The 22,544-nt window shown below is 36.3% G+C and overlaps 1 protein-coding gene across 1 annotated transcript in view; it reads left to right on the top strand.

Annotated features, from left to right (window-relative positions):
* Positions 1-19,902, top strand: part of LOC137394103 (dystonin-like) — a 77,809-nt gene extending 57,907 nt beyond the window's left edge. The window contains exons 51-66 of the mRNA XM_068080822.1: positions 2,612-2,771; positions 3,556-3,696; positions 4,376-4,558; positions 4,664-4,846; positions 5,933-6,082; positions 6,479-6,612; positions 6,764-6,917; positions 9,353-9,515; positions 10,289-10,333; positions 11,206-11,324; positions 11,809-11,919; positions 12,981-13,007; positions 13,507-13,624; positions 14,888-15,030; positions 15,490-15,613; positions 18,879-19,902. Coding sequence (XP_067936923.1) covers positions 2,612-2,771; positions 3,556-3,696; positions 4,376-4,558; positions 4,664-4,846; positions 5,933-6,082; positions 6,479-6,612; positions 6,764-6,917; positions 9,353-9,515; positions 10,289-10,333; positions 11,206-11,324; positions 11,809-11,919; positions 12,981-13,007; positions 13,507-13,624; positions 14,888-15,030; positions 15,490-15,613; positions 18,879-19,063 — 2,140 coding nt within the window. The 3' untranslated portion in view covers positions 19,064-19,902. The remainder of the gene's footprint in view (positions 1-2,611; positions 2,772-3,555; positions 3,697-4,375; positions 4,559-4,663; positions 4,847-5,932; positions 6,083-6,478; positions 6,613-6,763; positions 6,918-9,352; positions 9,516-10,288; positions 10,334-11,205; positions 11,325-11,808; positions 11,920-12,980; positions 13,008-13,506; positions 13,625-14,887; positions 15,031-15,489; positions 15,614-18,878) is intronic.
* The last annotated feature ends 2,642 nt before the right edge of the window (positions 19,903-22,544 follow it).

Genomic DNA, 22,544 nt, shown 5'->3' with positions numbered 1-22,544 from the left:
AGTTTATAGACAGGTGAGTCGTGAAGTCTATAGACAAGTGGGTTGTGTAGTCTATAGACAGGTGAGTCGTGAAGTCTATAGACAAGTGGGTTGTGTAGTCTATAGACAGGTGGGTTGTGTAGTCTATAGAGAGGTGGGTTGTGTAGTCTATAGACAGGTGAGTCGTGAAGTCTATAGACAGGTGGGTTGTGTAGTCTATAGACAGGTGGGTTGTGTAGTCTATAGACAGGTGAGTTGTGTAGTCTATAGACAGGTGGGTTGTGTAGTCTATAGACAGGTGAGTTGTGTAGTTTATAATAAGTTGAGTGATATAATCTGTTAACTGGTATGTTGTAATATCTATACCAGTTATATCAACTTGTATGATCAGGTTTAAGACGAATACAAAGTAATTAGTTCAGGTGCTTCTAAAGCATTCATAGCGTGTCCCTTTTTATTCCTTTCACTCATGAGAGTACAAGGCCTGTCCTTTGATATATGTGGCACTCTCTACCTCTTTGAACAATTTTGTCAAAAACTGAGTGTTCAATATTTGATCAGCAATGATTGATTTTGTTTTTGTTCTATCCGTTTGTTCTCATGAGGCTAAACCGGAAAGCACTTTATATTATACTAGCTGTGCTACCCGGCATTGCCCGGGTAGTAAAAAAGTCTTGACAGAAAATTTATTTGTATTTAACATATATAACAACATTTGCCAGTCTAACTTTCAAACTACACATCATGAAAAACGTGTTTTGTGTAGTTGAAATAATTTGAGAGAAAATAAAAACCACTGTAAAGTTTTTTCAAACTTTGTCAAACAACTGCAACTTTCAAACTTGATATCATGAGGAAAATGTTTTCTGCCAGTCTAATAAGTTAAAAAGAAATAAAACAATTGTAAAAGGGTTTAGATGTAAATGTAAAATAATTAGCAAGCAATAGCTAAATTAAGTCGGTTTTGCAACAATTACAATAAAAGATGATACGGAATGATACGATTAATACAAACTGAGAGAACAAAATAAAATTCCTGAATATGTTGAATTAATAACAGCAATTCTTGCATAAAAGTGTGTGGGTATAAAAAGATTACTGTTCCACCAACAGCTATCCATCAAAACTCTGAATACGACGATACTGGTACGATAATATGTAATGTAAAAATAAAATATTGCAGTGTCTTTGTCTGATCGAAGGTGAGAGAATCTAGATTCTAGAGGCTATTCCTACTCGAGATTATATAATTTTCCGTGTGAAAACTATTAACCTTTACGGCGATTTAGCAATTGAACCTTGAGAAAAGCCGGAAATAGAGGTTCACAAAAATGCAAAAAAGGCATGGTGCTTCATAGAGTTAATAGAATTTAATTGCCAAATTCTAATACCAAGAGAGTCTATTGTCGATATCGTTTTGCCGAAAACAAATTAGCCCTAATACGCCGAGGAAAAAAGCATCGCGTGTCATGAAGCTCAAAAAATTCATAGAGTTGTAATTATTACATCATTTTTGTGTGAAAGCGGAAAACGATGAATAGGTTATGTATTCATTGCACTAACCAGAGATTCCTGTTAATGCGCTCTAGCGGTGAAAGAAAAAACCACAGAATAGCCGAACCCTTATATAAGCCGCATGGCTCAAAAACCATCAGAAAAAAGTAGCGGCTAATAGTCCGAAAAGTACGGTACTCTATAAGGTGGACAGACACACATACAACGGTTGCCGTTTATATAGTAGATCATTGCAGTACTAACACTAGAAATAGCTTGAGGAGGTAACATTTCATTTTTCATATTACAAGCTTTGTTTGAGACAGAAGGCTAGAAAACTTCTGGAATTCGTGCAAAATCACTGCTTTTAGTCTACTTTGTCATCAACATTTGAAGATTGTTTTCTGGTCCAGAATATCAAATATGATGAAGAGTATTTTTTTGTATTTTTTTGGCAGTTCGTCTAATACAAAATAAAACACAAGTAATTTTATTATTTTTTTGCCGGCTATCGAATAACTAGGGATGCCAATAAAAGCAGCTTTGATAGGCCTGTTATAAAAACTTATTAAATATCACTTAACAAGCCCCAAATGGTATCACACCATTTTGCAAAGTATATTGTCAATGCGATTATGGTCCACGCAAGACAGTACATGTACTACTGCATATGTAACATCATTTCAGGTCGTATATTGGCTACACAATGCCCAGATTTCTCAAACCATTTTACTGTTACACCACATTCATCAGGTGCTATAACAGTATTCATCAGGTGCTATAATAGTATTCATCAGGTGCTATAACAGTATTTATCAGGTGCTATAACAGTATTCATCAGGTGCTATAACAGTATTCATCAGGTGCTATAACAATATTCATCAGATGCTATAACAGTATTCATCAGGTGCTTTATCCATCTATAAACTGATTTTTCCTTTGCCTTCTATAAATCTAAAATGTGTGATTGGATGTCAAAAATGAAAACAAAAATTTAGAAAGGCATGGAACGCACACATTATAGATTAGCAGGCTGAAGCCCTGCTGAATGGACAGACATCAAGTATCTCTAACCTATGCAGTTGCTAGTTCTCTGCACATGGTTACGTTTAGCTAATTATAATGAACTGACATTCAGGCAGAGGAAGCTGGAGGAGTCACTTCTCTTCAGTGGACAGTTCAAGGATGCTCTGCAAGCCCTTCTTGGTTGGCTATGTAAGATCGGACCTTTTATATCTGATGAACAGAATGTGCATGGTGACCTTGACACCGTTACCAAGCTCGCAGACCAGCAGGCGGTTAGTAGCTTTGTCTCAGCAATTAGCGTACATGTATATATTGGTTGTGCGATATTAACCTGTGAAATTTCAAGCTGTTAGCAGTCTAAAAGATGAATGAAATACATTATCTTTAAACAGGAAGTGGCTTACAATCAATACATTGTACACTATTCAGCCATTTCTTCTTAGATAGTTATTATAAAGTTTGAAAAACTAATAAGAGTGAACAAGCAACTCCAAATGTCATTATCTTTTTGATGCGGGGCCAATATAGACCGTTATTAAATATTAACTTGATTAAGCCGTTGTATAGCTAAGGTTGGTGAAGTACGGGTATTGTAAATAAGCGATGACAGTCTGACATATCTGACTACATTGTGGTCAGCTGATTATCATGGTCGCTGCCATTCATAATTCCTATCATCATTAAATCAGTAGCTCTCTAATATTTGTCCACTTTTTAATATAGATGTACATGTAAGTGTTTGTTTTTTTAAATTATTATCTACTCTATCCCTTTTATTAACATTGACACCATTTCCTTTGTTCATTCTCCAGACCTGTGAAAATGGAAAAATTTTTCGCTCTGTTACTGTGGTCCAACTCCAGACTGCGCGCTATCTGAGACCTTCACAACCAAGAACTCCGTTGTATAATAGTCTCTTTCTGTGGTGCCTATTAGATTAATATTAATATAAGTATTAAGCTCCGTATGCTTTCTGGTAAACCCTTCTTGCTCAAGCATGCTCATTGTCTCTTAGCTTTGCAACTGCACCTGATAATAATTTGCTCTCACCCGCAGGTTTTCCAGCAAGAGTTGTCTAAGAGAGAGTCAAACATGGCACAGGTACGAGATACGGCTAGGGAGCTCATAGACAAGAGTGAAGACAGCATGCCTGAGCTTCAGACTCAACTCATAGAGCTAACTTCTAGTTGGGAGACGGTACGTATCACGCTCCCATCTCTTCGTTTGATCATTTGTAAACTCAACTCCTATTCAGTTCACCTGTTTCACACGTGCTAAATCTTGTCCTTGTTGATTTTGTACGTAATTTCTCCTTTGCATTACCTGTGTTTGTGCGTACATAAAATCCATGAGTTTTAGAAGTAAACAGTGTGGCCAGCAATATCTATATATTAGTTTAGAGCAGCTATCATGACTCAGGATTTTAAAGAGCAAAAGTTGACACTAACATAATAACTGGCTAGCAATATACCTGTATGTAGGCAAGTTTCACGTTTGGACGTTTGGTGGGGTGACTGATTTTCAAAATGAGTACTTGATAGTGTGTATGATATGTGTGAAGGAAATCAATCTCCTATAGTGAGTTGCAAACCATCATCTCATGCGAGGTTTTCGATTAATGTATTTATTACTCATAATCTGAAAGCAAAGTTGGGTTCCCTCTCATGTGTGTGTGTGCGTGCGTGTCTGCATTCGTGTGTGTGTGTGTGTGTGTGTGCGTGCGTGCGTGTGTGTGTGCGTGCTTGTGTGCGAGTCATCATAACCAACGATAACATTCACCATCCTTTTATAATCTCAAACCAGTTTTACAAGGTATTTGTAGTGGAAAGAGAGAGCACAATCTCCAAGAGAAATTGAGTAGTTCTGTTATGTTCAGGTAACAAAGCAAGCTGAGAGAAGGCAGGCTAGAATAGCAGAGGCACTGAAGTTGGCCGAAGAGTTTGGGAGGCGAGCTAATGGATTTCTAGATTGGGTAGCAGATTGCGAGCAACAACTGAAGATCGACCCAGAGCGGGCCGATGATGAGGCATCCCTTCAAACTGCCCTTGACGACCATAAAGTAAGTTGAGTGATGGCTGCATTTTAGCTCTGATTATTTGAATAAAACGTTTGGATAGGTTAGTCTTTGCTTCAACAAGAACTAACAAAAGTAAAATCCTTGCAGGCGTATCTAGATGTAATAGACAAACAGAAGCAGTACTTAACGGAAACTCTGCGTCTAGGAGAGGACATCTTGTCTAAGGCTCACCAAGAGGCTGTTCCAGTTATGAAAAAATGGTTGCTCATTCTGCAGCAGCGAATAGAAGATGTTGATGCTTGGGCCGCCAAGTTTGAAAAGAATTTACAGGTACTTTATGTATATAACTCTTGATTGGAGTTGCTTACTCTTGCTCGCATCATTTGCTTTTTATAATATTATTCATAGAGCAATAGCAACATTTAAATGGAGGCAGATAGAATTTGTTAATATTTTATTTTAAAATTTAATAATAATTAAATTTTAATATAAAATTTAAATATTAAATTAAATTTTAATAAAATTTAATAAGTCATATTGAGTCTTTACCCTTCACATATCGTCTGACTCAAAGATATATATCATACATGGCTTTAGAATAAACATTACTCATAAGTAAAGCGTGTCGTAGAGCGTGTTCCAAACCGTCAGACATATTATAGAATGACTACTAATAGAGATAATTCCAATATTACAATTAGTCTGTAAGCACGTTGTTTAAAAATATAGCACTCTCGCATGATTCGTCAGCGCATGTTAAGTGGGTGTTAACTGTAATAACATTTGTGCATGTCACTTGTTTCTGTTGCCACTTGTCACTTGTTGCCACATTGCTAAACATGACTGTAGCCTTCAGTTCTGGCTGTCAAATTAGCTACCCTAGTTGTCAATAAGCGTCCATTAATACGTTTTTTCAAGCTTATGTAACTGATCATGCTTTTTTTTTTAGAGTTTGAACATCGGTCACAATTATTGTTGTCCTAATAAGTGGTGTTTAAGTAAGGCGTAGGCCTGGCAATGAGACGAGAGAATTTGCTGTTTTTGTTTTCTCAATTATAGAATATAGCAACATATCAGTCAACGTTCCATCTCATTGGACAGTTCACGTACACTCTCTTGACATTGTCTTTCTCATTGGACGATTAACTTAGTCTCTTTTGATACACGTCACTTTATTCTCCATTTCACCTACTCTCTCATGGCACACTTTATCTCATTGGACAGTTCGTCCACGCTCTCACGACGCTTCTCACCTTTAGCTAACATACTAAAGGCAAGTTGTAGCTCAACAAATCCAGACTATGATAAGTACACTCCTGTGATTTGAAAGTCACTTTAAAGCTCTGTGTGCGCGGAGTGAGAAGGATATTGATTTGGCGATTTTGCAAAACCATCAATTGATATATGTAATTGCAGGAGAGCCTTGACACTGTAAGGAATAGCTCGACACTGATAGAGGAGCTGATGGGATGGCTGGCAAGCAGCGAGAGCATTCTTACAGCCATGGAGGAGGATCCACTTCCTCTTGAAGCTTCTCTCATCGATGATATGCTCAGGGAGCACCAGGTACAGTTTCTTGTGTTATGTGTGAGTCTTATTGGCATTGTGAAATTACAGTGTCAGGGAACAAGCTTCCATTACTTGATTAATCTATGGATTTAACTAGTCAGTAACACTGTTACAAAAAATACATACATCTATGGATTTAACTAGTCTGTAACAGTCATTTCCTGTTGTTTTATTGTAAACTCCATAAAATACTTAGTGTAGCTTACGTGCTGTTTTTGTGTGCAGTAGCCATTTATGGGCATTCAGGTTGGGTAAGTCCAAATTATATATCGGTAGTTAGTTTTTGCTAATTGTATGGATACGTCTGTGAGTATGGTCAGGTTAGTGCTGGCAACTTAACCTGTCGGCATGGGTTTGTGTTTATGCTGAAGTACTCTCGGTCTTTCTTTACAGGAATTTGAGGGAGAGATTGCCAGTCGACAGGCTGAAGTTGACCGATTAACAAAGCCAAAAAGACGAGGTGACAGGTCTGGTGCTGCAACTCCAACAGGTCGTCGCAGCAGTGCTGGCACCCCGTCTGGTAGAAGGTGGGTTGACTGAAGGCATTGTCCCAGTTATTATGCTGTCAGTTTTTAGTATTTTAACGCATTTGTCAGAAACCCACCACTTAATTAAATATTGTTTTCTAAGTTGCGTGTTAGCATGAGACTTCATATTGTAAAGTTATTGTACACGCAGGAGTAAGGCGGACTTGCGGCGTTCCTCTCAAACTCCTGAGCCTGCGCTTAGAAACCCAAGGGTGCAGGCTCTGTCAGTCAAATGGAGACAAGTGTGGCTCATGACAATGGACAGGAGGAGGAGACTTCAGGATGCTCTTGACCAGCAGAAGGAGGTAGGAAGCCGGCCTATATGGAAAGTTTTGGTTTCCGCACAACAACATTGATCATGCACATGTATTTTTATTTAAATAAACTCTCTCTCCTTATGCCACATTTAATTTTGCTATTATTTATATTTCAGAGAAAGGTATCCACTTCTACTTGTCTTTTTCTATACCAACTGTCCTTCCTCATTACTTCGGGTATATTTGTTCCGTTCTACTTACCCATAATCCATCTTCCTATTGTGGAATCTTGTAACTAGAGCTCATATATCTGCCTTTATGTTGCTGCTTTTCCAACGTAACATCGATTAACAGGTGGAAGCTGTATGTAGTAAAATTTAGACGCGATACAAACACAGAGGTTATGTACGCACAGCTTTCTCTAAACAGGTAGACCATATTAAACGGACACACTGTAAAGGTTGGAGTTGTCACAGCTTTAGTTTAATAGATAGCCTATAGATTTAACAGAAACACTGGGAAGGTTGGAGTTGTCACAGCTTTAGTTTAATACATAGCCTATAGATTTAACAGAAACACTGGGAAGGTTGGAGTTGTCACAGCTTTGGTTTAATAGATAGCCTATAGATTTAACAGAAACACTAGGAAGGTTGAAGTTGTCACAGCTTTAGTTTAACAGATTGCCTATAGATTTAATAGACACACTGTGAAGGTTGGAGTTGTCACAGCTTTAGTTTAACAGATAGCCTATAGATTTAACAGAAACACTGGGAAGGTTGGAGTTGTCACAGCTTTAGTTTAACAGATAGCCTATAGATTTAATAGACACACTGTGAAGGTTGGAGTTGTCACAGCTTTAGTTTAACAGATAGCCTATAGATTTAACAGAAACATTGGGAAGGTTGGAGTTGTCACAGCTTTGGTTTAACAGATAGCCTATAGATTTAATAGACACACTGTGAAGGTTGGAGTTGTCACAGCTTTGGTTTAACAGATAGCCTATAGATTTAATAGACACACTGTGAAGGTTGGAGTTGTCACAGCTTTGGTTTAACAGATAGCCTATAGATTTAATAGACACACTGTGAAGGTTGGAGTTGTCACAGCTTTGGCTGAATGGGTAGTCTATAATTTAATGAATGTATAAAGAAGCTTAAAAGCTAGAATGTTTTTGTCTAGAGCTTATAATGAAAGCAGCAGCTACAACGCATTTGATCAGTTCGGTTGTATAAAGGGTGACAATATACCAGGTTGACTCTCCCAATCAGAGGACATATTGTGTGTAGCGTTGTGAGAGGTATGAGGTCTAACTGATATGGAGAAGAAGTTTTGCTTTTGCAAAGCTCGAGTTGCTTCAAAGAAATATTGTATTAAATTTTCATTATATCTGGAACATGCAAACAGTGCGGCTGTCCTTGAAATATTTAACATACTTAAATACTATAAGTTGTTGTTTTGTGATGAGCTCACAATTGTTTTTTAAATTACAGTGTGGCTGAGTTCTCCACGTAACGGCTGTAGAAAGTTAACTGTTGTCTGGTATAATTTTTTTCTTTAATACAGATAGTGCTGCCGGTTTTAAGGCAACTAAAAGCACAGGAAGTATTTAGTAACTCCCCTAGAGGTGCCTTTGTATCTCAAACAGCAAAGAAACTGGTCTCTCTGTGCATAGAGGTTAATGTAACGACCTCTATGCACAGAGGTCATTACATTAACCTCAAGGATGATACAAAACACAAGACATTAATATAATGTCTTGTGTTCTGTATAATCCTGAATTCATTTTATAAAAGGTCAATCTTGCTTCAGTCATGAACTTTTTTGGGTTCTGCTGGAAACGTTTGAGTTCGTATAAATATTTAAAATCTTCCAGCTCTGTGTTGTATTGTAGTAAAGCAATTTATTCCTCGAGTAAAATTATTTGCTATTTTTCATTTATATTTATACATACACTTTGTTTATGTGTATACATAGACTTTGTTTATGTGTATACATACTCTTTGTTTATGTGTATACATACACTTTGTTTATGTGTATACATACACTTTGTTTATGTGTATACATACACTTTGTTTATGTGTATACATACACTTTGTTTATGTGTATACATACACTTTGTTTATGTGTATACATACACTTTGTTTACGTGTACGTATACATAAACTTGCTCTCGTTTTCTTGCTCCTGGTTTAAACTACTATGAGAGAGAGAGAGGGAGAGAGGGAGAGAGAGAGAGGGAGAGGAGGTGGAGGTGAAACCTTCACATGTTCAATAAGCCTTTGTGCTCACGACTTCCTGTATTGAACAGACCAAGCAATAAAGTGTTAAAATTCACATAAATCATTGCCATTATTCAATGTTTACACTGTACTATGTATGTTCTATAGTGATAAACTTTCATGTACGCTCATCTATTGATTGCTATATTTGTCATATTTTATGGAAAGGTTGACTGCTTCGTGAAATGTTGTTATATAATACAGCGTGCGAAGCTGAGGAACTTCAACTTTGATGAATGGAAGAAGAGGTACATGGACTGGATGAACCATAACAAGACGAGGGTTATGGATTTCTTCCGGAGGATTGACAAGGACAGGGATGGCAAAGTCTCCCGAAATGAGTTTGTTACGGGAATCCTCCAGTCGAGTAAGTCTATGTATAAATCTCATTGTTGAATAATTTTATTTATTCAACAATATATTAAATTTATTTTAGACAGTAGTCACTTAGTTACCGAATAATATTAATATTACAGCAGCGTGTGCATTCAGTGTATATAGGGTACATTACTACAGGGTTGCTACTATACATTACTACTGTGTTGCTACTATACATTGCATCAGCATCGGTAAAGTGGATCATATCACATGTCCATAATTAACAATTGGTTACATTGATGTGTTTTCTGATGAAAGTCTTGAACTTTTGAAAGTTGTTCAAGAGGTACACTAACATTAGCGGATTTCCTTCAGTTCATTTGAGTACATTAAACTGGTTAGTGATGTATCTAGTTAGAGGTTTGATGCTGAGAGTACTTAATGGAGAAAAGATTTGTAATAAACAAGGAAGCCAGCTGCGGTCTCTTATATATTGGCAGGTGGACCTTTTTATATCTATTTTCTGTGTCCACAGGAAATACTCTAACATGGTCTTCATAGCAATTAATGAATAGTTTTGGAGAAGCATTATTCTTGCTGTTTTGGCAGTCAGTTCAGTGTGTAAGTCAGTCTTACTGAGAGGGTATTCATAGGAAAATATAATTGCTAGCTGCTGCAGGTAGGTGGGATGTGATAAAATATTGTTTCCTTCTGTTTACCCTACTTTGCCTTTCATGACTGCTCCAAACTTGGCAGCATTGGTTTCATTCTTTCAATCGATGACAAAGAATTAAAGATGTTGACCCTTATATTTCTTTCTAGATATTCACTGGCAACGATACCTCGTCCAGCACTACCCAGATATTGGTACTTGTAATTATATGCATTATATATTATGTAATAGATTATATAGAGTACTATATAATTTATTATATAATATAGTATGCGCTGAGTTATCATTGCTTTTGCATTGTCCATTTCCAGCACTCAATTTCATTGTGTGGCTATTTCCTCTGCTCGCTTCCGTACATCTACGAGGTGTAACTGTGTCACTTCAGGTCTCCGCACTGCATCGTACCTCGTACACCAGATCTGTTCATATCTCTGCTTATGTTATGCATTTGCTGTGTCAAAGATGTGTTTTATTAGCACGTTCAGTTTTAGTCTCCTGTTTCATAAAATAATTGACTTCAGAATTTTGATATAGATATCGGTAGCGGCACAGCATCGAAGAGTAGATGTGAAGCGTTTTCCAATTCCCACCAATAAGTACTAATAATCACTCTAGTTTGTTGCATGAATTGTGTCATACAGTTGAAGCAATCCTAAACTGCATAAAAGTTGTTAATTAAAAAAACTGTGAAATTTAAAAATATCATTTATGCATGTCTAATTAACTCCACCATACTAGCATTACCTTCATATTGCCTTCTTGGATGCTTAGCCAGTCACAACAGGATTAGCACTAGCAAATAGAGGGCTTATAAGACTGGAGTTGCATTCTCTTAATTCCTATCAGTAGTTTTCCTTTCATGAAACCATTATAATTTAAGTTGCTCGCTCTCTAGCTGGATAAAATTGTGTATCATGGTAGATGCTAGAATTATCTGCCATTGTTACTACCAATCGGTTTTTAGTTTTTCAAAAATCCTCTGAACGTCGCTTCCTAGATCACAGTTGAGCTATCCTAATTTCCTTTGTGCATGCTGGATGTCTCACTGTCTTTTTACTCCTTGTAGAATTTCCAACATCTCAGCCTGAGTTAGAGGCTGTAGCTGATAAGTTTGACAAGAACAATGATGGTTATATAGATTACAAGGAGTTTATGGCAGCGCTCAGAACTGAGATAGAGAGGGAGGTAGGTCCTTAGGCTAAATATTGGATATACAACACTAACAAACAATGGTTGTTACTGCTTGCTTCGGATCAGTCGCCTATTGTGACAACGCACAGCAAGTGAGCTGTTAAGTAGCTGTCATCTCCTGTAATATCTCACAGCGAGTGAACTGATCAGTAGTTGTCATTTCCTGTAACAACTCTCAGCGAGTGAGCTGATTAGTAGTTGTCGCCTCCTGTAATAACTTGCAGTACATGAGCTGATCAGTATTGGATCTTCTGTAATAACTTACAGCAAGTGAGCTAATCAGTAGTTGTCACCTCCTGTAACAACTCGCACCAAATCAGCTTTAGAAACTGCGTATGATTATTGGGGATGAAAGTTCGTTCAGCCATTTTATTCTCACTTGATGTTTATTAACTTGTATTCAAACTACTAGTTTAAGCTACACGCATGTTTGATTCGTCTGTCTAAGCAAAGTTTTACCATTTTATTATTAAAGCAGGAGAAGAAATCTGATGCTGAAAGAATCCATGAAGAGGTTGAAAAGCAAGTTAACAAATGCTGCTGCCAAAAGCAGTTCGCGATCCAAAAGGTTTCAGACAACAAATATGTGGTGAGTAGACCTCCTATTGTCATTATAGCACCATGCCTAATGGCTTGTGAATAGCTAGGTATGGGGTGAGTCTATAGTCTCTGCCACAACTGCCTACTCCTTAACAAGGAACCAAGTGTATAGATCTATGGATAATTAATACAACTGGACTTTGTCGTTTGATGCTCTATCATTTCACAAATTTTAACAATACTAGTATCTAGTCCACCGTTGTTATTTGTGGTCAAATACTGTTCTAATGAGGCCTGTTCAAGGGTAAGATAGATTGGGGCAAGCCATCTAAAAAGTTTTTGCGGGAATGCTCACAGGGCGACCCTTCATCTGGCTCACTTTCAAACAGCCTTGCTACTATTGTACCACTCCGTGTGAGAAAAGTGGTGCATGTCATTGCGTCTCATTTAATTAAGTAGCTATGTCAATAATTATGTACAATTTTAATTTGTTATTATGATCAAAAGACTGATTTCTTTGTGCCTGTAGCCAGTAAAATAATGGCGCTATATCATTACGGCAAAACTCCAACCAAGATATATCAACCTGCAATGCCTTACTATTACTGAAGCTGATCACGTATAAAATTGATTGCACTTAACAACATTTTCTTAATAATACTTTAGTCAGGGATCTGCCAGCTACAATAGCAACACAGTAACACAGTGTTCACAACAGTAACACAGTGTTCACAACAGTAACACAGTGTTCACAACAGTAACACAAGTTCTACTGTTTCTGGAGCAGAAGTTTTACAAACTATGACTCAGCTTCTTTAAGCATGGTGCATCACCCATGTATCTATGGGATATTGAGTTATTGTGTTGTTTACATGAAGTATAATGCTCAAGATGAAGCACTGCCTCTGGGGTGTCAAATTATCAAATAGGTTCTAGTAGGCATGCGCTGGCAGGTGTTTGCTACAACATTTCACACAGAAGGGTGTATGCAATTGAATTTCTTTCATGTGTTTCTAAATTTTGTGGTGTAAGTTTGCCGCTGGCTCCAATTTCTATTCATGTGTCACAATCTGTCTGTTTGTCTATTATTTCTGACGGTATAATTGACAGCAAGTTTCTATAACACTTGAGGATGAGGTAAAGTTTTCTCTTTTGGTGGTGGGAGTTGTCCCCTTTGTTATATCAATGTTTAAGAGCTCTGAGATGACCCATTTATTTTGTATCTACATTTCTCCCAAGATAGCTAGTGTTTATTCATCATCATCATCATCATACGATGATTAGTAAATTTTGCATTTAGCAGGCAAAGGCCTCACAGCTCGACATTTGAAGTAGCTAAATTTTTGCACACTACAGAGTTTTCAGAGGCTTATAAATGCAGTGGTTACTGGTTGAAACCCTATCATATATGTATAACGAATGACAAGCTTTTTATGAAATTAACTCCACCACTGCTAACTTTTAACCCCATAAAGCCTCTGACTAACTCGTAGTTGTCGGCCCTCTGACTGGACAACTAGTTGTGAGCTTAGCAACTGTAGGTAGTTTGAGAACGGTACTACGGTATCTCTTTAGTAGTACGCAGTTGTCACAGGCCTTGGTCTATTTCAATGAAAAACAAGTCTTGTTGTTGTAGTTTGGAGAGTCTCAGAAGCTGAGGTTGGTGCGCATTCTTCGAAGTACCGTTATGGTCCGAGTCGGCGGAGGCTGGCAAGCTCTGGATGAATTCCTCGTCAAGAATGACCCTTGCAGAGGTGCGAGTTCAAAGTTGAAGAACCAGTTTTTGTTCTCTGGCAGCTGAGTTTCATTAATCAATGCTAAAGTCACTTAGCAAGAGACAGTATAACCTACCGTTATAGATTATACTTGTTTTCACTGTTGCACGGCTCCATATATCTGCAAGACAAATTTGACTCTATTTGTTTGGCCAAACAGTATACTAAAAGTTTGTCAGCGGCTTTTTTGTTTTTAGGCGTTGATTTTTACGTTTTTCATTTAATACGTATTTTTAGTTTAGGGATTATCACAGATGTCTTTTGGTTTGTTTACAGTGTGCTCATGGTCGCCTAATCTCACCCGAGCGACCATGTCTGGTGGTGCCACGCCGGACCTCGCTTTGGTCTACTTTCTAGGTTATAAATAGTGACACCTGATCAGTATGCATTCGCTATTGCATGACCATGACTCTTCTATTGCAATAACCATTTTTCATTTGCCGAGCATAACAAATCTCAATCTTTTGAGATTTGTCTCCCATGACAGACTGAGCTCGCTAAGCTTGTCATCATCCTCTATTATGTTGTAACTTCTGGCCATAACACACACCACAGACAATGTCACTGCACTCCGTGTATTCTAACTGGATGGATTTTCACATTTCGGAGTCAATAACATATTGATCGTTGGAAGAAAACTGGCCTTTTGCATACAATGTTTAAAACCAGGAAACATACTGGTTATCTCTGTTGGATTCAAAATAGTCTGTGCAGCTGCATCTGGTTGTTATTTTTTTATAAAAACCAGTCAGTTGCTAAATAAATTGTATTTCTTTGTAATTAGACCATAAGTATTGAAAACGATTGTGTCGCTCTGATACATCGACGATGAACAATTTTACAGACTTCTAGAGACCTTTTTTGCTTTTCAGTAAGCGTGTCATATGACCAGAATCGTTTAGTGAAAATCCACTGAAACTTATTTACTGTTTGTTGCATCTGTGACATGCCGTGTTGTATGTCGCTGTTGTGCCATATATGTTTGTAAAGCGCTTTTTATTTTTTGTTGCAAGAACTATGTTTGGAATAGGTAGATAGGTCACTGTCAAATTTTACTTCAATTATCTATGTCAAAAGAGTGTTTTAGATTGGGTTGTCTACCTAATGAAAAGTTATTGTAGATTCAAAAAAATGTGACTCGATGTGAATTTAAATATTGTTTCAACTTTTAGAGCTATTCCATGGAAAAGTATTATTATTAGTATCTTGTCATTTCTGTATCATTATTTTTTACTTTTTTAGCAAAGGGCAGAACTAATACAGAACTGAGAGAAAAGTTTATTCTATCAGATAATGTGGTTGGTCAAGGTATGTCGGGCTTTACCGCTCGTCCAAGTACGAGCAGTAGACTGTCCGGTGGCAACAGGTCAGGAAGCGCGACTCCGGTAGGTTTCCTCTCACTCTTCCGCGTTTACTTTAATAAATGTCTCAGTCATCCTATAATCTGTTCTATCTTGTCTCTGTACATGACTCAGTTTCTGATTGGTTGATTCATGGGCAGAGTTTTACTACACTACGTTAAATTCCGACAAAATAAATATAACCGAAGAAATGGGCAAGTCTGAAGAAGCATGCGATTGCACCTGTCATTACCTGTCACCTTGTCTGTCATTACGCTGTTTCTTTTCCTCCTTAATCTGCTCATAAGTTTCAGTTTTTTTTTCATTCAAGTTTGTCTCTCACAAATTTTTTTGATGGGTCACCATGGCAGCCAATACCTGACATGATTATCGATGCGATGCAAGTCTACACAGTTATAAATATTTGGCATTGATGAGAGTACTTTATAAATCATGATAGTGAGATGCTGATGTGACCATCCATGTGTTTGAACTTCTTTGTAGGTCACGCATACTCACCACCATTACCACCCGACTACACCTATTCAAAGGGGCACAACTCCTGATACAGAGGTCTCCGCCATCATGTCTCACCGGAGTCGTGACTCACCTTCCTATGCATATTCTGGTATGTAGAAATTAATTATGTTGTGTTCAGTATGCTAAATTTACTCGCTGTACTTAGTTGTACAATACAGTAGACGCTCCTACAACGCAAATAATCCATTCCAGGAATGTTCATGTTATCGGGATTTTATATTATACAAAGCGTAAAACACATGTAAATAGCCTAACCTGTTCCAAGATCTTCCCAAACTCCCCCCTTTGACCTTTTAAAAAGGGCAGACTAAGCTTAAAATTTTAATTCTATGACTGTATAGTAACAGTGGTAATTGTAGTATAACTGTAGTATAACTGTAGTATAGCTGTAGTAACTGTAGTATAACGGTAGTAACTGTGGTAACTGTAGTATAACTGTAGTAACTGTAGTATAACTGTAGTATAACTGTAGTATAACTGTGGTAACTGTAGTATAACTGTAGTAACTGTGGTAACTGTAGTATAACTGTAGTAACTGTGGTAACTGTAGTATAACTGTAGTAGCTGTGGTAACTGTAGTAGAACTGTAGTAACTGTGGTAACTGTAGTATAACTGTAGTAACTGTGGTAATTGTAGTATAACTGTAGTATAACTGTAGTATAGCTGTAGTAACTGTAGTATAACTGTAGTAACTGTAGTATAACTGTAGTATAACTGTAGTATAACTGTAGTATAACTGTGGTAACTGTAGTATAACTGTAGTAACTGTGGTAAATGTAGTATAACTGTAGTAACTGTGGTAACTGTAGTATAACTGTAGTAGCTGTGGTAACTGTAGTAGAACTGTAGTAACTGTGGTAACTGTAGTATAACTGTAGTAACTGTGGTAATTGTAGTATAACTGTAGTATAACTGTAGTATAGCTGTAGTAACTGTAGTATAACTGTAGTAACTGTAGTATAACTGTAGTAACTGTGGTAACTGTAGTATAACTGTAGTAACTGTAGTATAACTGTAGTATAACTGTAGTATAACTGTGGTAACTGTAGTATAACTGTAGTAACTGTGGTAACTGTAGTATAACTGTAGTAACTGTGGTAACTGTAGTATAACTGTAGTAGCTGTGGTAACTGTAGTATAACTGTAGTAACTGTGGTAACTGTAGTATAACTGTAGTAACTGTGGTAACTGTAGTATAATCGTGGTATTATTAATTTGCATCGACAACTTTTCTCTTTTTCTTATCACTTTCACTCGGTTTATTGTTCATGATTACAGTAAGATTACAATTTTACGTTAAGTCAAGTTGAGTGCACGTTTCCAGTGTTAATTTAAATCAATTTTTTCTCTTTTTTCCACAGCAAGGTCTTTGCCGCTAAAGAAAAATATTAAAAATATTGCATATGTCTAAAATAAAGAAAATCAAATGTGTATTTTGGCTATAATAAGAGCGACGCTTGCTTGTCCACTCCTTTTTTTCATCACCAGGGTTAGAGGTTAAGATATAAGGTAGCTTTCAGCAAGACTACAACTCGTGACCTTCAGCTTGGTAGACCGACACTATACTACCTGCAGGGCACACCTTTATGTATTTCTGAGCAGTTGTGGAGCTATGTATTCTCTTTGCTTTGCCAGCACACCTGATGATCTCTCACAGCGCACTAGATTGTCCGAGTACTAGTATATATAATAGAGATAACTCTATATGTCCGAGTACTAGTATATATAATAGAGATAACTCTATATGTTCGAGTACTAGTATGTATAATAGAGATAACTCTATATGTTCGAGTACTAGTATATATAATAGAGATAACTCTATATGTCCGAGTACTAGTATATATAATAGAGATAACTCTATATGTCCGAGTACTAGTATATATAATAGAGATAACTCTTAATGTCCGAGTACTAGTATATATAATAGAGATAACTCTATATGTCCGAGTACTAGTATATATAATAGAGATAACTCTATATGTTCGAGTACTAGTATGTATAATAGAGATAACTCTATATGTTCGAGTACTAGTATATATAATAGAGATAACTCTATATGTCCGAGTACTAGTATATATAATAGAGATAACTCTATATGTCCGAGTACTAGTATATATAATAGAGATAACTCTTAATGTCCGAGTACTAGTATGTATAATAGAGATAACTCTATATGTCCGAGTACTAGTATGTATAATAGAGATAACTCTATATGTCCGAGTACTAGTATGTATAATAGAGATAACTCTATGTGTCCGAGTACTAGTATGTATAATAGAGATAACTCTATATGTCCGAGTACTAGTATGTATAATAGAGATAACTCTATGTGTCCGAGTACTAGTATGTATAATAGAGATAACTCTATATGTCCGAGTACTAGTATATATAATAGAGATAACTCTATGTGTCCGAGTACTAGTATGTATAATAGAGATAACTCTATATGTCCGAGTACTAGTATGTATAGTAGAGATAACTCTATGTGTCCGAGTACTAGTATGTATAATAGAGATAACCCTATACGTTGTTTCTTCTCTCAAGTGTGGCAAGAGAGGAAAGGATATTTTTAAGGCAAATTGAGACTCATTATTCAAATAGAATGAGAACTTGCACTGACTTGATGTTTCACGCTATATGGAATTTCTTATGTAATACAGAAGCAAAAACTTTACATAAATTCCTTGTGTTAACTGGACTTTACGTAAGAAGAGGCTTACGTTACAGTATAATATATAATGGTTATAGGAGCGCCTACTGTACTGCACTTGTAATCAGGTTTGCCATATCTAGTCAGATATTGTTTCTTATCTGGTAATGGGCTATTAAGTCTATTTGATTCAGCACCAGTTGTTGTCAAATAACTTCAGTTGTTGTGACAAGTCGCCGATGAATATACGTCATCTCATTTCTCAGTGCTCCTTGAAGATGATGACGAGGTCTGTCAGGAAGGTAATAATAACCAAAAGACTAAACATCACATATTTATATAAATATTTCTATCACAGTTAAATAACTAACACTATTGTATCTATTTCTATTAAGGCATGGGCAAAGATACAAATGTTACTCACCCGCTATCACTTACCTTTCGTCAATTGGCTACCAGTTACGGTATAGTTTATATTCTAAATCTATCGTTGAAAACAACAAGTGTGTGCCTGATTAGCGGTGAATAACAATCATAAATTTAAAAAATTTGCTTGAATGGTTCTTTTATTCATGTGTTAGCCGGGAGATGTAATTATTTGTGAGACAGATCTCTTATCTTTATGCACAAATAACATTCACTGAAGCCCTCGCGAAGGCTGCCTATTTCCATAGTTTGTTCATGTCACTCATCTGCCTGTAGGCGGAGTCAACAGCTTGCCGTCATCTAGAGCGTCGAGTCGCTGTTCGGATATTAGTGAGGATGCAGAGCCATACCATGCTCGAGATTCCAATGCTAGGACAACTCCATCTTCTAATTCAGCGAGTCATCGGTCTCGTATTCCTCTGTCTCGTAATTCATCTATCAAGAAGCAGTCTTTCTACTAATATTCTGCTTGTCTTATGGAGACAAACAAATCTATAGTTGTGTCTATGAATATAACAATTCACTTGTGATTTGATTTTCATGTTGCTTTACCCCAATATCATAGCTGATTGGCCATCGGCTATGTCTTGGCAGCGATATCACAAATTACACAGTTTGCAGTGGTTTTGCGTTTCGTCACAGACAATCGTGCCTTTCACGAGGTTTTATAAAAGTAATATTCGCTATAATCGAATTATAAAAAGTTATTTGTTCTTGTATATATCGCCTAAAACTGAATTTATGATCAATTTAGTTTCGGATTGTTCAATGAAATCTCTTCAGGAAAGTTGTGAAGAGTTTGCATGTCTATATTTTCCATTTGTCATTTGCAGCCAGATTTTTGCTTCTGGCCTTTTATGATCAAACTAGAGAACTGTTGATATATTGAAATAATTACCAACTCATCAGATTGTTTTTGTTCCATGACATTGTTTCTATACAGATAGTTGTCTATTGAATGAGTCTATTGAAAAATTGACTAATTGATGCGACAACGAAATGTACTGGTGAGTGCGAAACAGTTTTGTTTTTAACAATGCTTGGTTTGGAATGAATTTTAGTGGTCTTCAATGTAATACAATAATTATAGGATATTTGTGAGAAATGAATATTCATGTCTTTAGTATTATTGCTTCAACAGTATGTTATATAGCCTGACTATTTCTAGACTGTGTCCCTTATGAAATATGCAACTAACAATTGCTGCCTTTGTGCAGAGGGTCAAGGCATGACTGCTCATTTTTATTATTCTGTTTTTTTTAATTTATTTGATTTTTGAATAATAATAATAAAGTAATAAACAAAAAAACTATCAAAGATTGTTATGGCAATGTGACTGCATTATATACATGTAGCGTTTTACAAGAACTTTGGTAAATTCAAAAGATTAATTATAAAAAATTTTGGTGAAATTTGCTTAAATTTCGAAACATTTTTCTAAATGGTTAAATATGAGCAAGCCTAAAATACCTACTAAGACCTTCTCTAACAGAACTGCTTATTTTGCTAAGTTTGTGAAGTTAGTTAAATTTTCTTTCAGGTTATGGCGACTTCCTTGACCTTTGACCTTGAGACTGATTATGGTATCCATTCAATAATAATTATATCGTTGTAATATCAATTATAAGGTACCAGTCAGATAATGAGTCTATTTTCTCTTCTTCAATTTTGATCTTCAGTGCCTTTAGATTTTAAGTGTCAAAATCTAAGATTTAAGGCTGTTGTACTAGAAGAAGTTGGTATATGTCGGGGTTCCAGGAGAATCTGAGGCCTTTTTCTGATTGGAGCATTCAAAACTATGTACATGTATAGTTATTGTTCCACGGGCTTATCTCAAACTTGCAGATTTGAGGTTGCAGTTATACAACATGACACTGGATCCCTTGAGTTTATTACTAGAAGAAAATATCTTTACAAGAGCATATTGGTTAGCTACCACCTAAATTTTCCTTGAAATACAAGAAAGCATATATGCTCCAATGTTCATCATGCCATGTCTGATTAAAATGTTAGTTTACTGAGATTTTGTGAACTATGAATTACTCCTGCGAAAGAACAAATGCTCCAAAAACTCATTTATCAAACAATCCTTAACTGTATGTAGGTATGAAGCTGAATCAGTAGACTATTTTACGCAATGAGCAGACAAAAAAGTCACTCTCTTTCATAATCAGTTCGTTGTAGGGTGTTGTTTTATTCAGATAATCAAGAGAGATGATAACCCTAGTAAGTCTTGCTGTGCCTTAGAATAGAAAGGCTGTGTCAGTTATATCAAAAATCATCTCTTCTTTGAAATGTCTTTGTTAGCGGCTACAGCGGATGGCTTCTGTTTCATGTACAGCCTATCTTTCTATCTTTCATATCACGCTGACTGGCTGTGGCCACTTCTATGTCTATTTTTATTGTATTTATGAACCTTCATTCTAGCACGATGGTTCTCCTGACAATTCATTTCCAGCACACTTAATATTTTTGCACACAATCTCTGAAGGACGCGTATGAATAAACTATTTTAAGAGTTGAATCCTCAAACTTAGTATAGTTAAAAACTATCAAATTTATACAAATTTGTAAAAAATTGACATACATTTTTATGTTTGTAAATGTTACCATTATTATTATGTTAGGATGTTATGTTATATATGTTAAGATTTTTATACAAACATTGGTCAAGATTTCATTTATGCTATTTGCCAACAAAACTATTTAGAATTGTTGAAGAATTTAGAAAAACTGAATAAAAAATTTAGGCAACTGCAATTAATTTATAGAACAAGCCGCGCATTTTGAAATAAACAAGAAACAGTGTCTAGTTACTAATATTCTTTTTATGTAAGTAAGAATAATATAATCGCCCAGGGAGTTCACTCTCTTCTAGTCATTCCCAAGGGCTCGACGAAAAAAGTACGTTGTAGGGTTTTTTATGGTGACCTGACACTCTAGAGTGTTTTCATAAAAAGGGTATGTTTTTTAGCTTGGTACATGAATACCCTTTCTACACAGTAGAAAGGGACAAAAAAGGGGCAATTAGTCTGTGGTGATGAAAAAATAAGGGGTAGTTTTTTAATAATGTGTAAGTCAGTGAAAAGGGTGCATTTTATAACATCTCAGACTAGCCCTTGGGGATGAATAGAAGAGAGTGAACTTCCTGGGCATAATCGTCTTTTGATTGAGCAGCTATGGTATTAAAAATACATATAGACCAAAATTTATTTTAGCATGAATTTGAAGAGAAATGCTCAAAATACAAAGAATAATTCTTACAAAACTAGAAATAAAATTTTACATCTAAAGTTTAAAACTAAATACTGTTTTCATTCACAACTGAGAAAACTAGCATACGAAATAAATTTAACCATGAAAATTTTCTCACATCAATGATATACAGCCCCCTGTATATCATTGCTCACATGTACCGGTATATTCATGTGAAAATATGAAGCAAAACTCTTTTAAAGATACCAAGAAATTGTATTGAAATTTTATAATAATAACCAAATAGATTTAGCTTTGGATATTCGCAATACTTTTATGGTTATTTGAATCATAGAACATTTTTTGCTAAATGATGCCAAATTGGTGATAACTGGTAATGTATAGCGATTGTAATCGTAGCACAACATCGAATTTTTTATTTTAAAGTTGCTTACCCATTATTTTAAGTGACAACAACTTCGTTTAAAAATACGTCTGTTGAAACACGTGCTAGTGCAACTTGAATAATCACTATGTTTCCATGATGCGCAGTGCTTCGGAGTTGCGCTATCTCCGAATCATGGAAACGGCGTCTTCGCACTGAAATCACTGCGCACTGATCAGTGCGAAGCCAGTGCAAATTCGCAGCAAAGAAACAGCGACTGCGCAGTGGCTGCGCATAGCTCTCATGCCGTGGATACGGATTCTTCGAAGGCCATACACTAGTACAAAGGTTGTCCTGCTAAT

The sequence above is a fragment of the Watersipora subatra genome, chromosome 4, assembly GCF_963576615.1.
Source record: "Watersipora subatra chromosome 4, tzWatSuba1.1, whole genome shotgun sequence".
NCBI lineage: Eukaryota > Metazoa > Bryozoa > Gymnolaemata > Cheilostomatida > Watersiporidae > Watersipora > Watersipora subatra.
Note: the sequence above shows the minus strand (reverse complement) of the source record. Positions and strands in the feature narration are given on the sequence as shown.